The sequence below is a fragment of the Centroberyx gerrardi genome, chromosome 5 (genome assembly GCF_048128805.1).
Source record: "Centroberyx gerrardi isolate f3 chromosome 5, fCenGer3.hap1.cur.20231027, whole genome shotgun sequence".
Classification (NCBI taxonomy): domain Eukaryota; kingdom Metazoa; phylum Chordata; class Actinopteri; order Beryciformes; family Berycidae; genus Centroberyx; species Centroberyx gerrardi.
In genome coordinates, this window is record NC_136001.1 from 12,976,728 (window position 1) to 12,989,169 (window position 12,442).

The 12,442-nt window shown below is 40.9% G+C and overlaps 1 protein-coding gene across 1 annotated transcript; it reads right to left on the reverse strand.

The window, feature by feature from the left end:
- Positions 1-1,167: 1,167 nt before the first annotated feature.
- rab22a (RAB22A, member RAS oncogene family) lies at positions 1,168-12,254 on the reverse strand. The gene is made up of 7 exons (XM_071903792.2): positions 11,966-12,254; positions 11,190-11,269; positions 10,371-10,452; positions 6,577-6,648; positions 5,860-5,966; positions 4,909-5,018; positions 1,168-4,643 (listed from the first exon to the last, which is right to left on the reverse strand). Exons 1-7 carry the CDS (start codon positions 11,999-12,001, stop codon positions 4,546-4,548), a joined length of 585 nt encoding a protein of 194 aa, XP_071759893.1. The 5' UTR covers positions 12,002-12,254; the 3' UTR covers positions 1,168-4,545.
- Positions 12,255-12,442: the final 188 nt, after the last annotated feature.

Genomic DNA, 12,442 nt, shown 5'->3' on the forward strand with positions numbered 1-12,442 from the left:
GAGAGAGGCTGGTGACGTCACTGCCTCTGCATAGCCACTCAGCGGGGAGGGTGAAGGGGTGATGATGCCAAGGGTGCATCTGGGGCTGTGAGGGCCACCAAGCGAGGGTGGATGGATGTCCCAAGAATATGCAGGTTTACTTTTCAGGCAAACACTACAGCAGCTGAGTTTACCAGTTACTTCCCCCTTCTCTGGTTGAAGGCGTGCTAATTGGTGAAATCAGCTGGTGTGGTGTATGGTTGGAATGAAAACCTGCATACAGCCATGGGCCACAAAGGTGCATCATTAATCTTCCTCCATTGCTGCTTTATGAGTTGTGCAATAACACGGATGCATGGAGTAGGATGATATTCCCACACTTTACTTCTAGATGGAAAACAGCTCCATGGCTTTATTTGCAAAGTTAGGCAATGGGAACTATATTCCAGTTTGCTAATAGCTTTAGGTGCTAGGCACCTGTCAAATGTTGGCTTTTCACACTTCCACTTCTCTTCTGCAATTTTCCATGATTCCCATATTATTCTCACACTGTGATGTAATGTATAGGCAACCCACCAGTGTGCACTCACAACACTAATGAATTCCTACTCTGATTAATCACTCACACTAATATTGATACCTCAAGGAAACAGGATAACTAAGCCCTTAATTAGTGAAGATATCTTAATTTACTGCCATATTTTTCATATCTCCCACTTAATCAGAATAAACAAACGTGCAGGCAAAATGCTCATGCACTGGACTGGAATATACATACAACCCTACTGTGGGTGTCTGACTATGAACTTGGTGTTGAGAGGTTGTCAAACCAGTGTTCTGCCCTCTCAGCACTATTCAAAGTGCAGTGAGAAGCCCTCTCCCCGTCAAACACATATCTCAAGTGTCATATTTATATATATAGCCAGGGGGCTGGTTGCCAGCAGAGCAACATAACCAATTACTAACAACATTGTCACTGTATCCCCAAGGAGCAAGTTAATACACACACATCCCCCACCTGCCCACCACAGGACAGAGCGAGAAACTGTTCACACAGAGACACATACACACAGGCTGCATGCAGGACACACACACACACACACACACACACACACACACACACACACACACACACACACACACACACAGACGTACTTTTGTCAATCTTTTTTTATTAGTAAACAGGTTGACAATTCCCTTTTTACACATTCAGAAATACACTGCCAACAAGTGTTTTCAGGCATTTTTGTTTACAATCAATATGAAACATAATAAAAAGCTAAATATGACAACTACAGTGCTGATGGAATTACTGCAAATGGTGTACAATAGTATATTGTGGTCTTACAACTTACTAGAATAGAATATAGTCATTCATTTGTGTGCAATTTGATGGTATCTGTCTACAGTGAAAAATACACATAATTAACATAGATTCATCACATTCCTAGGGCCAGCCCAAGACTATTGGTATTTTTCCACATTGTCAAAGCAAAACTGCCACACAATTTCTAGCTATGCCTCCTGTTTCAAAATAAGGGAAATCTAGTCACAAAGCAGTCATCGTTATCAGCTTTCAGACATTTTTAAGTAATTACGTGGTATGCCACTTTAAATCGATCGTTATATTACATCAACAATAAAAAATGGTTAATGATGCATGGTGTAGTAAAATGGCTTTGACGTTATTTGGCACCATGTTCTGCATGGCAATAAGAACTGAGCAAACAGTCATAATCTAAAATAGCAGGAGGGGACATTAACAATCCTGACACCATTACAAGAATGTTTCATCAAGTGATTTCACACAGATAATAACAGGCTGCAGACAGAATGTTAGTTAGTAATATGGGCCAATTAATACAAATAGTTGGTCAAAGTGCAGTTTTCAAAGTACCAGAGTTATTCCCTTTTTGATATAATGCATTGCTGAAGCTATAGTGAATATTAGGTAGACTTAGCATTATGATGTAGTGTGGGGCGACTTGTATGAAAAACAGCAGAGTGAACCAAAATCATATTCACAGACAAAGTTTTCAATCTGGAATGCCACTCTGGCTTTCAAGGGAGTTGGTTTACCCCAATCACACTGCTCAATTTATTAATTATGAATGACTGAAAATATCATAAAACCAAGTAACTACAAAAGGAGGTCAATATAGGCCCACGTCTTCATCTTAAAGTAATATTGCATGAACATATTACACTGTAACTGATTTCTTGGATTTTAGTCATCATAGTTTAGGTCACATTTCACCCTTGTCGTAATGACAACTATTGCACTCTGTAAAGAAAATCCTGAAAATATAGGCAGCCTTGCTTAGTACACAACTCATCAATAACACCTACATTTAAAATGCATAAAGGCAAATAAAATTGTCATTTGTGTCAATGGAAAAGCACACAGTCCATATTTAAGACTGTGGAGACCCAGTCTAATTTAAGCCATATCTGTCAATTTTTTGGCAAATTTGAATAGAGGCATTGTGGCAAAAAGAGCCCAAGACATATAGACAATTACCACTGAAAACAATTAGGCCAATAAAAGGACCTAAATAAAACAAATGTACTATGCATATAGATCACAGGGGAAAAACGATTTTCATGAATGTGAAAGGTCATGACAGGACTCTTTCAATGCTGTACTGTAATCCAGGTTTTTTTCTCAGACAGAATGGAAGTTGGGCCTAATTGCATGGAGCAGTGTTGAGGAATGAGGCAGAGGGAGTGAGAGAAAGGAAAGACAGAGCACATCCAGTAATTCAGAGCAGAATGGAGACCGCGGTTCATTAGGGGGTCAGCATGTCAATGCTGCGCCACGTTTCATTCTGCACACAACCTTTTGCTAAAGGGAGATTTAAGCTCTCAAAGTAAAATCTCAGATTCTCCTGGAAGAGGTCTATTTTCCAGATATCATTCTTTTCATCATCGGCCAGGTAGTAAAACTATATTGGATGTGCAAGCCAGTTCTTATTATGTGAAAAAATGAGAAAAGAAAGATGAAAAATGTTTATGGGACAATTAAAGAATTTGGCAAGACCTCACAAAATCAGCCTCCCCTGTAAAACTGCTGTAAAATAACAGCAAGGGATTCAGGACAGGAAGGCTCGCCAATGAACATGAACAGTTAAAATGAAATTACAGAAAAAATGAATCACAATTAATATTGTAAAACAACTGGTAGAATACTGTGGGCACTATGGGGCAATTCATATGAAAACTTCTGGCGATATGCTCATTTTTTCAGCGATTACAAGTGGAAACATAGAACACATGTGAGCAGTTGGAACGGTTATCATATAATATACTTGGAGACTGCCAGTGGTGTCAGCATTACACAGCCTTATCTAAAGCACCATCACTGGAAGCTGCTGACAGTAAACTTTCTCTCATCACAGAGACGAGACTTTGCAAGAGTTTGTTACCGTTCTCAGTCCCAGGTGACAATCAAAACGTCTTTACAAGCCTAGCAGAGAGGAACACAATGCACATCACTGTACTCTCCTTTGTGCAGCAGGGAATCAAATCCCAAAGTTCACAATCCATGTAAAGGAGGAAGATTCCCACACACCTATCACCTCTGCATCTTTTATCGTGTAGCCGTGGTTTGCGTCAACAGACCTATGTGGTGTTTGTCTTGAAAAAGGTCTTGATGCAAACACCGACCACACAATAAAATATTTAGATGTGTGCATGAACCTTCTTTGTGATTGTGACTGTGACGGGTAACAATCAACATATCTTTCCAAATATTTTTCCAAAGTGCAAATAGTGAGATGAGACGGTGGTTACAAACTTAGACCATGTAAAGCCTTCAAACATGACCCTATTCATCAAAAACTTACGATAAATTAGTAATTACACTGATTAATTGTAAGGACTGGATCCTTCAAGAAGTTGGAGAAGACTTCATTGTTTGAGTACAGATTTCCCAACAAACAAAACAAAAGGCAATAACTTAAGTACTATCTAAATAGTTTGGTGAGATTTGAACTCACATTCAACCCATCTTTGGGTAGAAGATAAAGTACGAATGATGTCTGAATCTACAAATCTGTGACTGTAAATCTCAAGGTGGCTTTCTATCCAAACTAGGGCTGAATACACAGGGCAGAGGCTAATGTCCACTGGAGTAGAAGTATCTTTTTGTGTCTCCAAGCAAATGGGCTGTCTGTCCTTTCTGATAGAGTAGCAATGTGGGGGGGTTGGAGTGTAGGACTCAATGATTCCTATTTCACGTACACAACAATGCGAACAAACGGTGTGTTAATGCAAGCATTTCTGTCCAAAGTTTGGCAAAAATGCTCCATAAACCTCAAAGTATCTTTCCGCAACTAATTACAGACAACACATGACGACTTGCTTTCGTTCCATGCGCTGCCTTTTTGTTTTGCGAAAATATATGTGCAGTGGCCTTTGCGGTGGCACTGTTGCACTCGGGGTCTCGGTGATGGAGGTGTGTGCTACGGTCGGAGGGTCTGTGGTAGCTGCAAGCTGAAGCAGGCCAGGGACAGAGGGTGAGCAAGGGTCGGGTCACGGATCATGTCAGGACAGTCAGTGGCATCATCAGCAGCACGTCCTGCGGGACTCTGAGGGCTGCCTTCCCAGTTTGAAACCCTTCCCCGCCGCTCCTCCTGCTGCGTCTAGAACAGGGATGCGCTGACCTGTGAGGACACACACACACACACACACACACACACACACACACACACACACACACAAGCAGAAAAAAATTACAATGTTCTAAATATATCTAGAAAAACTATAGTTACATCAGGCAATATTGTTCGGCACACAATAAACAAGAAAAAAAACAGGCAAAGTATATTAATACTGTACACAGCTTAACTTATCACAGCATTACACGACTCAATAGGGACCTGTGGATGCACAAGGCAACGGCACCAAATTTTCAAGACACACACTCACTTATCTCTATAAACACCTCATTGATGTTAATGGCATTCTTGGCACTGGTTTCTACGAAGATGGCATGGATAGAATCGGCATAGTCCTTGGCATCCTTCTCTGAGACTTCCCTGTAAATACAAGAGTGTGTCAAAGTGTGTCAAAATTATTATACTGCAACATGGGAGACTTTCATATTTCATGGATGACATAACCATCAAATGTATTTCTACAGCTACCATCTGGAAGACTTCCCAATTTCATGGATGATCTCTGTACCAAAAGTCTATCTGCAGTTTGGGAGATTTTTCGATTTTTTGGATGATACAGGCGACCCACCACAAGAATTTGTACAACTGCTGCTCAAGCATAGAGAGGGGAAAGAACAAAGAGATTATAAGAGATAGTTTAGTCCAGTATAAATGACCATGGCATCCCCACTGCAGCGCTACAGCCATTCACTCACCATAATGATCGTCAAGTTAAACGACAAAGGCCAAGTGAGGTGAGAGGCTATCATCTGATATTCCACAACAGAAAAATTACATAGAATATTAATCAGTATCAAATTCCTCCTTGCAAAGCGGAATGCACAAACGCTCTGTATCAATTCCAGTGGGATTTCTAAGTCAGAAATCAAACATTATTCTGATGCGAGGAGGTAATGGCCCTTCAAGCAAAAGTATTTTTCAGCTACTTCTGACTAATCACCACAGTTTAAACCCCCACATCTGAAACAAATATCTAATTTGCCATCATCTCTCTCAAGTTTATGCTGTATGTGAGGGAGCATCATTATACAGCACATAGATTTTCTTCAGTCTTTTGAAGTCGCTATTAAACTTCTTATGCTGAATAAAACATCACTGTATCTGGATAAGGTTAGGTGTCAATGAGTACAGTAACTGGGTGAGATTATTAAGTGAAGCAACAAGCCAAACCTGACACTGCATCGTTCATTATATAATTTACCTGGCATCTGAAAGGTCACACTTGTTGCCAGCGATGGCTACCACTATGTTGGGAGGGCCGTGCTGGCGCAGCTCCTTCACCCAATTCTTCAGTGTTTGGAAGGACTCCTGATGACACAGGTAAGCAACATGTAATATTGAATGACACATGAGTAAATCAATAAGCACACAAGATTAAAATATACTAGGGATGGGACAATATGTTTATCTCACGATACGATACGCGATATAGGGTTTCACGATTCGATACAACCACGATACGATGTAATATAGAAAAGTTCAATGACAACAAAGTATGACTGTGCAGAATTATTTTTATTTCTGAGCCACAAATCTTTCTGGCAATGGCATTGGCTTGCTAGAATGTAAACAATAATTTAAAAATGTCATTACAAAGTGCGAACAATATAATTTTGATGGAGAGCTTGTGAAATTGTGATCGGCAAGCCATCTCATTTGTGATTATAACAGCAAAATAAAATGTAGATAATATCACGATTCATTTTTCTGCTCCACGATACATATTGTTACATTTTCATATTGCGATATGTTGAATTTCGATATATTGTCCCATCCCTAAAATATACTATTTCTTTGGAAGTTTGCTACTCACCTGAATAGGAAATAAAAAAGGAGACAGGTAGGAACAATTAAACTATACATTGTATTTTGTGGTTGGGGAAAAAACACAAACCATAATATGATACCAAGACCGTACCTCTTTTGTGATGTCATAAACAATGATGGCCGCCGCTGAACCCCTGTAGTACATGGGCGCCAGAGCACGGAACTATGGGAAGACAGAGGGAGATTGAGGATGAGAGGGACAACGATGAGTAATGTCCTGCAGCCGTTCTTCAAAGAAAGGGGAAGTCCACTGGACAGAGGGGAGGCTTGCCTGTCTGAAGCCTCCCACTGAGCTTTATCTCTGGTTAAACTGGCTCCTCTGATGTACTGACTTTAGGTCTGCATATAGCTTTGGCCTATGTGAAACTGAACATGACGATCAGATCGCAGACCAAGAATCTAAAACATCTAATGACTCCTCTTTGAAGACTGTTTATCTAGATTTCCTCCAAACGTTTGTACATGGACGATGCATGTAAAAAAAAGGTTATAAAAATAGCATTACATTATAACTTCACCGTTATGAAGTCTACATATTATACATACTAACAGTGTCTAGACTTTTCATAGACGGTCTAATCCATCATAGAGGTGAACGCAGAGTATGGTGATTGCATCACTGTGTGCTTCACTAGCCTGAATAATATCGACTGAATATAACAAACTTAAAACAGAGCTTAAAAGTAAGCAAAAAAGACACCAAGTACCATGTTATGAAACCAAAAGGCCCCACGTTCTGAGCCCATAAGCCAAGTGGCTTTATTATAAATGGAAGTATGGCAAGCCTTTCCACCAAGACCTCACACATGTGGGAGCCATCAGGAGAAAGATGAGCAGAATGTGTCAAAACCTGTTAGCGTTTTGATATTTATGGAGGACTATACATTTGGTCTTAACCCAATACATCACAAAGCCCTGCATAATCAAAACAATCTGTACAAAATTTCCAAATCCATAGTTTGGGGGGGGGGGGGGGGGGGGTTGTGTTTGCCAGGTCTTGGTATTTTTCTGGTAAAACATTTTCCAGTGCTTAGTGAGACCTGGCTTCAACAATTAGCCTGCTGTCATAATATTTTAAAACAGTTTTATGTTGTTTTCACAATGAATAGAATGAACCAAGTTTGAAGAGCACGATGAGGCTGAGCCTAACTACAACACAAGTTACTGTTCCAGTGTAACAGCATCTGAGCTGGCCGAACATCCAGGGCATTTTGTCAACAGATAGGCCTGAAGGACAGCTCCAGCATAACAAAAGACAGAGGAAAAAAAGGTCTTGCCAATTCCTTTAACACCATTTAGGTTCTAAGCCAGCAGCGGAGTGTGAGGCCACTGGCTTTGTTTCATTTCATTCCATTTAAAATATTTTTTCACTGTTAAACTGTTTTGACTGCTGATACAAATGCTGACTATCAACTCTTGATGTAAATACTGACAACAGTTTCTAATGGATTTTGAAGCTGTAACCATTTTATGTTTATATATGTTATATTTTGTGAGGGCTTCAGTGAAATGGACCAATATTTTGAGATCATTTTTCCACCAGAAAGTCCTACGCTTCAAGAATCTTTGTATACTTTCCTACACTTGATATACTGAAATGAATTCTGGATTGGGGCTGTAATGTGCTTATTTGAGAAATTAATAGGCTAATAATCACGTGTCATGTATTAACTAATGAAATTAATCTGAAAAGAAACAACCCCAGTCTCAAAAAGACCTTCACTTGGAACGACCCTGCCTTTCCCGCCAATTCTATTTTCCTTTACAATAAGATGGAATAAACTATCCATCTTGGAGTGACACAGTTACCTCAGGAAAGCACACATTCCACATAATTATAGTTGTTACTGGCCCCAAGTCCGCCAAAGGGAATCCAACTTGGGATATTTGGCAGAGGCACTGAGGAGAATGCTGTCTGTCTCACTGGCTAGCGCTGGGCTGCACCACCGCCAGTCCTGTGTGGTCTCTCTCAGCCTTCACCCAAAGAGGCCAGACCAGACATCTGGCCACACAGCAGCCCTGAAACAGCTCCAACGATGCCCAGCATGTGCTGATTAATTACTGAAACCGTGAGTCTGGTGCTCAGTGAAAGGCACCCTCCCATGCCACGGGAAGCAGAGTTTGCCTTGCTTGTTTTCTGCAAAGAGGAACGGTCAGCGGGGGAAAGGCCTGGATAGACTGTTGACAGCAGGGCTGAGATGTACCCATAAGGCCCCATATGGTCTAGCGATGTGGATTGTGGATTGTGGAAATCACAGAGCTCTCTTCCTGCCCCTGTCTCTCCTTCCATGTGCATTGGCTGGCTCTACGTTCCCCTCTCTTAATTCAACAGGTTTTGATAGGCCAAAACTCCACAGAGGTTAAAAAACAGGCCATGAAAGGCTTCAAAATACCACAGCAGCTTTGTATGAAAACACACACACACAGACACACAGCCTACCAAAAGAATGTTGCTACTTTTTCACTCACAGATGTGAACCACTTGGGAGACTCAAGAGGCCACATGGGAATGAAAAAGAATTGGAAGAGTGAGTGAAAACGTGGAGCAAAAAGAACTAAACGTAAAAGACCTACAGACAAAATAGAGTAGTAGTTACCGAGAAACAAAACAAAAGAGATGTTGCGAAGGAGAGAGTGCAAAGGGGGAAAAAAAGGACACTTTGACATGGAGTGGCAGTGACTCAGATAAGACACTGTGGAGACATCTTGGGTTTCATCCTCTCATCTTATCTTAAACAGACTTTCATTTATGTCCCCTCGAGGCTGTGGTGCAGCCGAGCCCCGGGGGAACAGGACAAAAGACAAGTAGCATCTTATCTCACCCCTCTGGAGTGGACAGCAGCAGGGAATAACCCATTGTAATAGCAGGGGATTGTGCAGGAAGAAAGGGAAGGGCATGCACAGGAAAGGGGAACTAATGTGGACAGCTACTGCAGAGAAATGTAGGATGCAGTGCATGAGGCCAAGATGAGTCAAAAAAGAAAGTGGTTCCTTACACTGCTGTCTGGGGCTGGGTGACTTAAATGCTAATAATGTACCTAGACACATAGCCTTATCATATTTCTTATATCACGTATCGTTTGTAAGTGTGCATTTCAGTCCTTCACCTTGTGTGTGGGCGACAAGGCATTTCAGATTTGGCATCATATAACATCAGAGGCAAACATCAGTGTAGATTACACACCAAGTGGCCCCTTAGCACTGCCTATCATGTCATGACTGCTGACAAACAACTCCGCTCGGCAGTTCAAAGGCGTATGCAGCACAAAATACGCACAAAGGGATAACAATGGCGCTCCTTTGAAGCAGCACACAGTCTGCAAGTCTGTTTGTGTCTAAAAATGTATGTGTTGTGAGGTAGAGGGAGAGAGAGAGGGGAGAGACAGGGCAAAGATGGAGAAAGAAGTGAAAGAGAGAGAGACTAAATCATGACAGACATATTGATGTTATCCACTAGACTAAACAGACTGATCTAGAGAACGCAAACCCATCACACCATGCATGCCATTTAAGCCACGGAAAATGGGCCTCGTGAAACAAGAGCACTAAAACGTGGGATGTTGGTTAGGAGGCAGAACTCTGCCTATAGAAAGGTAAATATTGCCCCCTATCAGAAATAATGAATTACTGCACAAAGTAGCCCCTTTCTTTCCCCCAGACTGGAATCGTCCATGTAGCTTTCTCATGTTCCTTAGAACCAAGTGCCAGGGATGAGCAGATTTTTTAATAAGCCATGCCAAACTACTCTGATTACAATATCAAAACAAGAGCGCCATTGTGGCTTGGCTGTAAAAAAACAAAACATAGGTGAGTCCTGCTCAGGTTTTATATCCACCAGTCTATTAAAAAAATGCTATGGCCTGTACCTCAATGGATTTTACTAACCCGCTCCTGTCCTGCCGTGTCCCAGATCAGGAACTTGTGCAGCTCGTTTTGGTATTGCACTGTCTTGGTCATGAAGGATGCCCTGGTGAAGAGAAAGGCCTTTATAGCATAGGTCACATTACAAAAATGGAAATATGATTTCACCATTTTTCAAAGCGTAGGCTAACAATAGAATTGGGACTGTAGGCTGGACACACAGAAGAGATATCTTGAAACATTCAAGTGTCCAAATTTCCACCAGCAATGTTAAAAAGACAAATTTTTGTCGCCTCCGACTCTCTGTCTGTGATCATTCACTTTGTGTTTCAGTATAACTTATAACACAAATTGTCATTGGCATATCTTTCTGTTTCTGTTGTCAGACAACGGCTATAAAAAAGTGATTTGATTGAGGGTTACAAAATACTAACTGGCTAATGGTAATTTCTGGGCTGTTAGGATTTGTGACCTTTGATCACACCCTTTTATAGTCGTATAGTTGTCTGACAACAGAAACAGAAAGATATGTCTATGACAACACCTGTATTGTGTTGTAAGCTATACTGAAACACAAGTAAGTGAGTGAGTCGGAGGCGACAGAAACTTGACTTCAACATTGCCGGCAATCGTGCGAACTGATCTTTACCCTGCAGAATACATCAGCCATGTTTATGAAAAGGTTCTATTGGTTCAAAATATCTTGTAGTGTGTGCCACCCTTAGTAAGCAATTGTAACATCCCGACATCCAAAACAATCAGCAGATGAAAATGCCCTACAGCAACCATGTGCACAACAAATGAGAAAGAATATAAACAGTAGAAACGACAGCAGGAACTTACCCAATTGTTGGGTTGATATTTGGGTCAAAGCTGTCCTCTACAAATCTCCAAACAATACTTGACTTTCCAACACCAGTGTCCTGAAGAGACAAAATAAAGACAATGCTTACTAAACATGGTCAGAAATAATAACTAGAACTATTCCATCCTGGAATACGATCGCAAGCATGAACTTGGTCTCACTGACTGAAAAACACATTCTCTGGCAATATGCCTAGACACTATTACTTCTACTGTGCCTTCTTCTTCCTCCCCCCTTTTTTCCTAGACCTGTAAGTTGGTGACAGTTAAACAGGGCAGCTGTAGTTAACCTGAAGATGTCAAGCTGTCATTGTTTACAGTTACTGTTTTATCTTTTTAGTAGATGATGGAGAGGAGCAGACATGAAGAGGTTACTCCAGGAGGGTGATGATGTTGTCTTTGCAGGATCTTATGTAGTCCAGATATGTATGAGGAAAACAAATTAATAATAATAACATAGGGTAACAACCCATATGACCTATTTCTGGCATAGTGAGTGCAGATAAGATCCATAACGTTATTTGAGACAAGGGTTTAGAGGTTGTTACCCACTTGATCACAGGGCTAACACATTTGACTCATGCAAATAGAGTCAATCAGTCAATCAGTATGGCAAAGCTTGAAGGAAGAGCAGTATCGATCAGTCATTTGATGCTAACTTTACAGGTACAGTCAGAGGTACAGTAGGGACTTGACACAAATATCTAACAAATTACAGTGAACACAACTGACAGATAACATCAATCCCGACTTACCCCAAGGAGACAAACTTTTAACTCTCTCAGCGCCATATCGATCTCCTCTCAGAATTAGTTTATGATGAACATTGACAGTTTCTCCTATTGCTACCTCTTGAATATTCTTCAGGTGGTCTGTGTTTACAAACAACTTTACTTCATCGTGGCCAAAGGCCTCTGCATGCACATTTCGGTGAGACGATAAATGTTATCAGCATTCAAACGCGTGGTAACTTGTTCTATTTGCCATATTTTAATTATTGTAAACAGCTAGCTAGCTACCAGTTAGCTACCAAATCGCATCGTCTCCATCTTGAACTACAGTGTGTGGTCACGTGACAGCTTTGGCTCTTTTTGTTTGGAGATACACAAAGCCCAGAGGCTGTGTTTATGCTTACTTATGCTACATTTATGCCTGAGTTGATAAATATTTGTCGGAATTAATATTTAATAGATAATCAACCCATGAAAAGCCGCATCAGGAAGTAGTTTCAG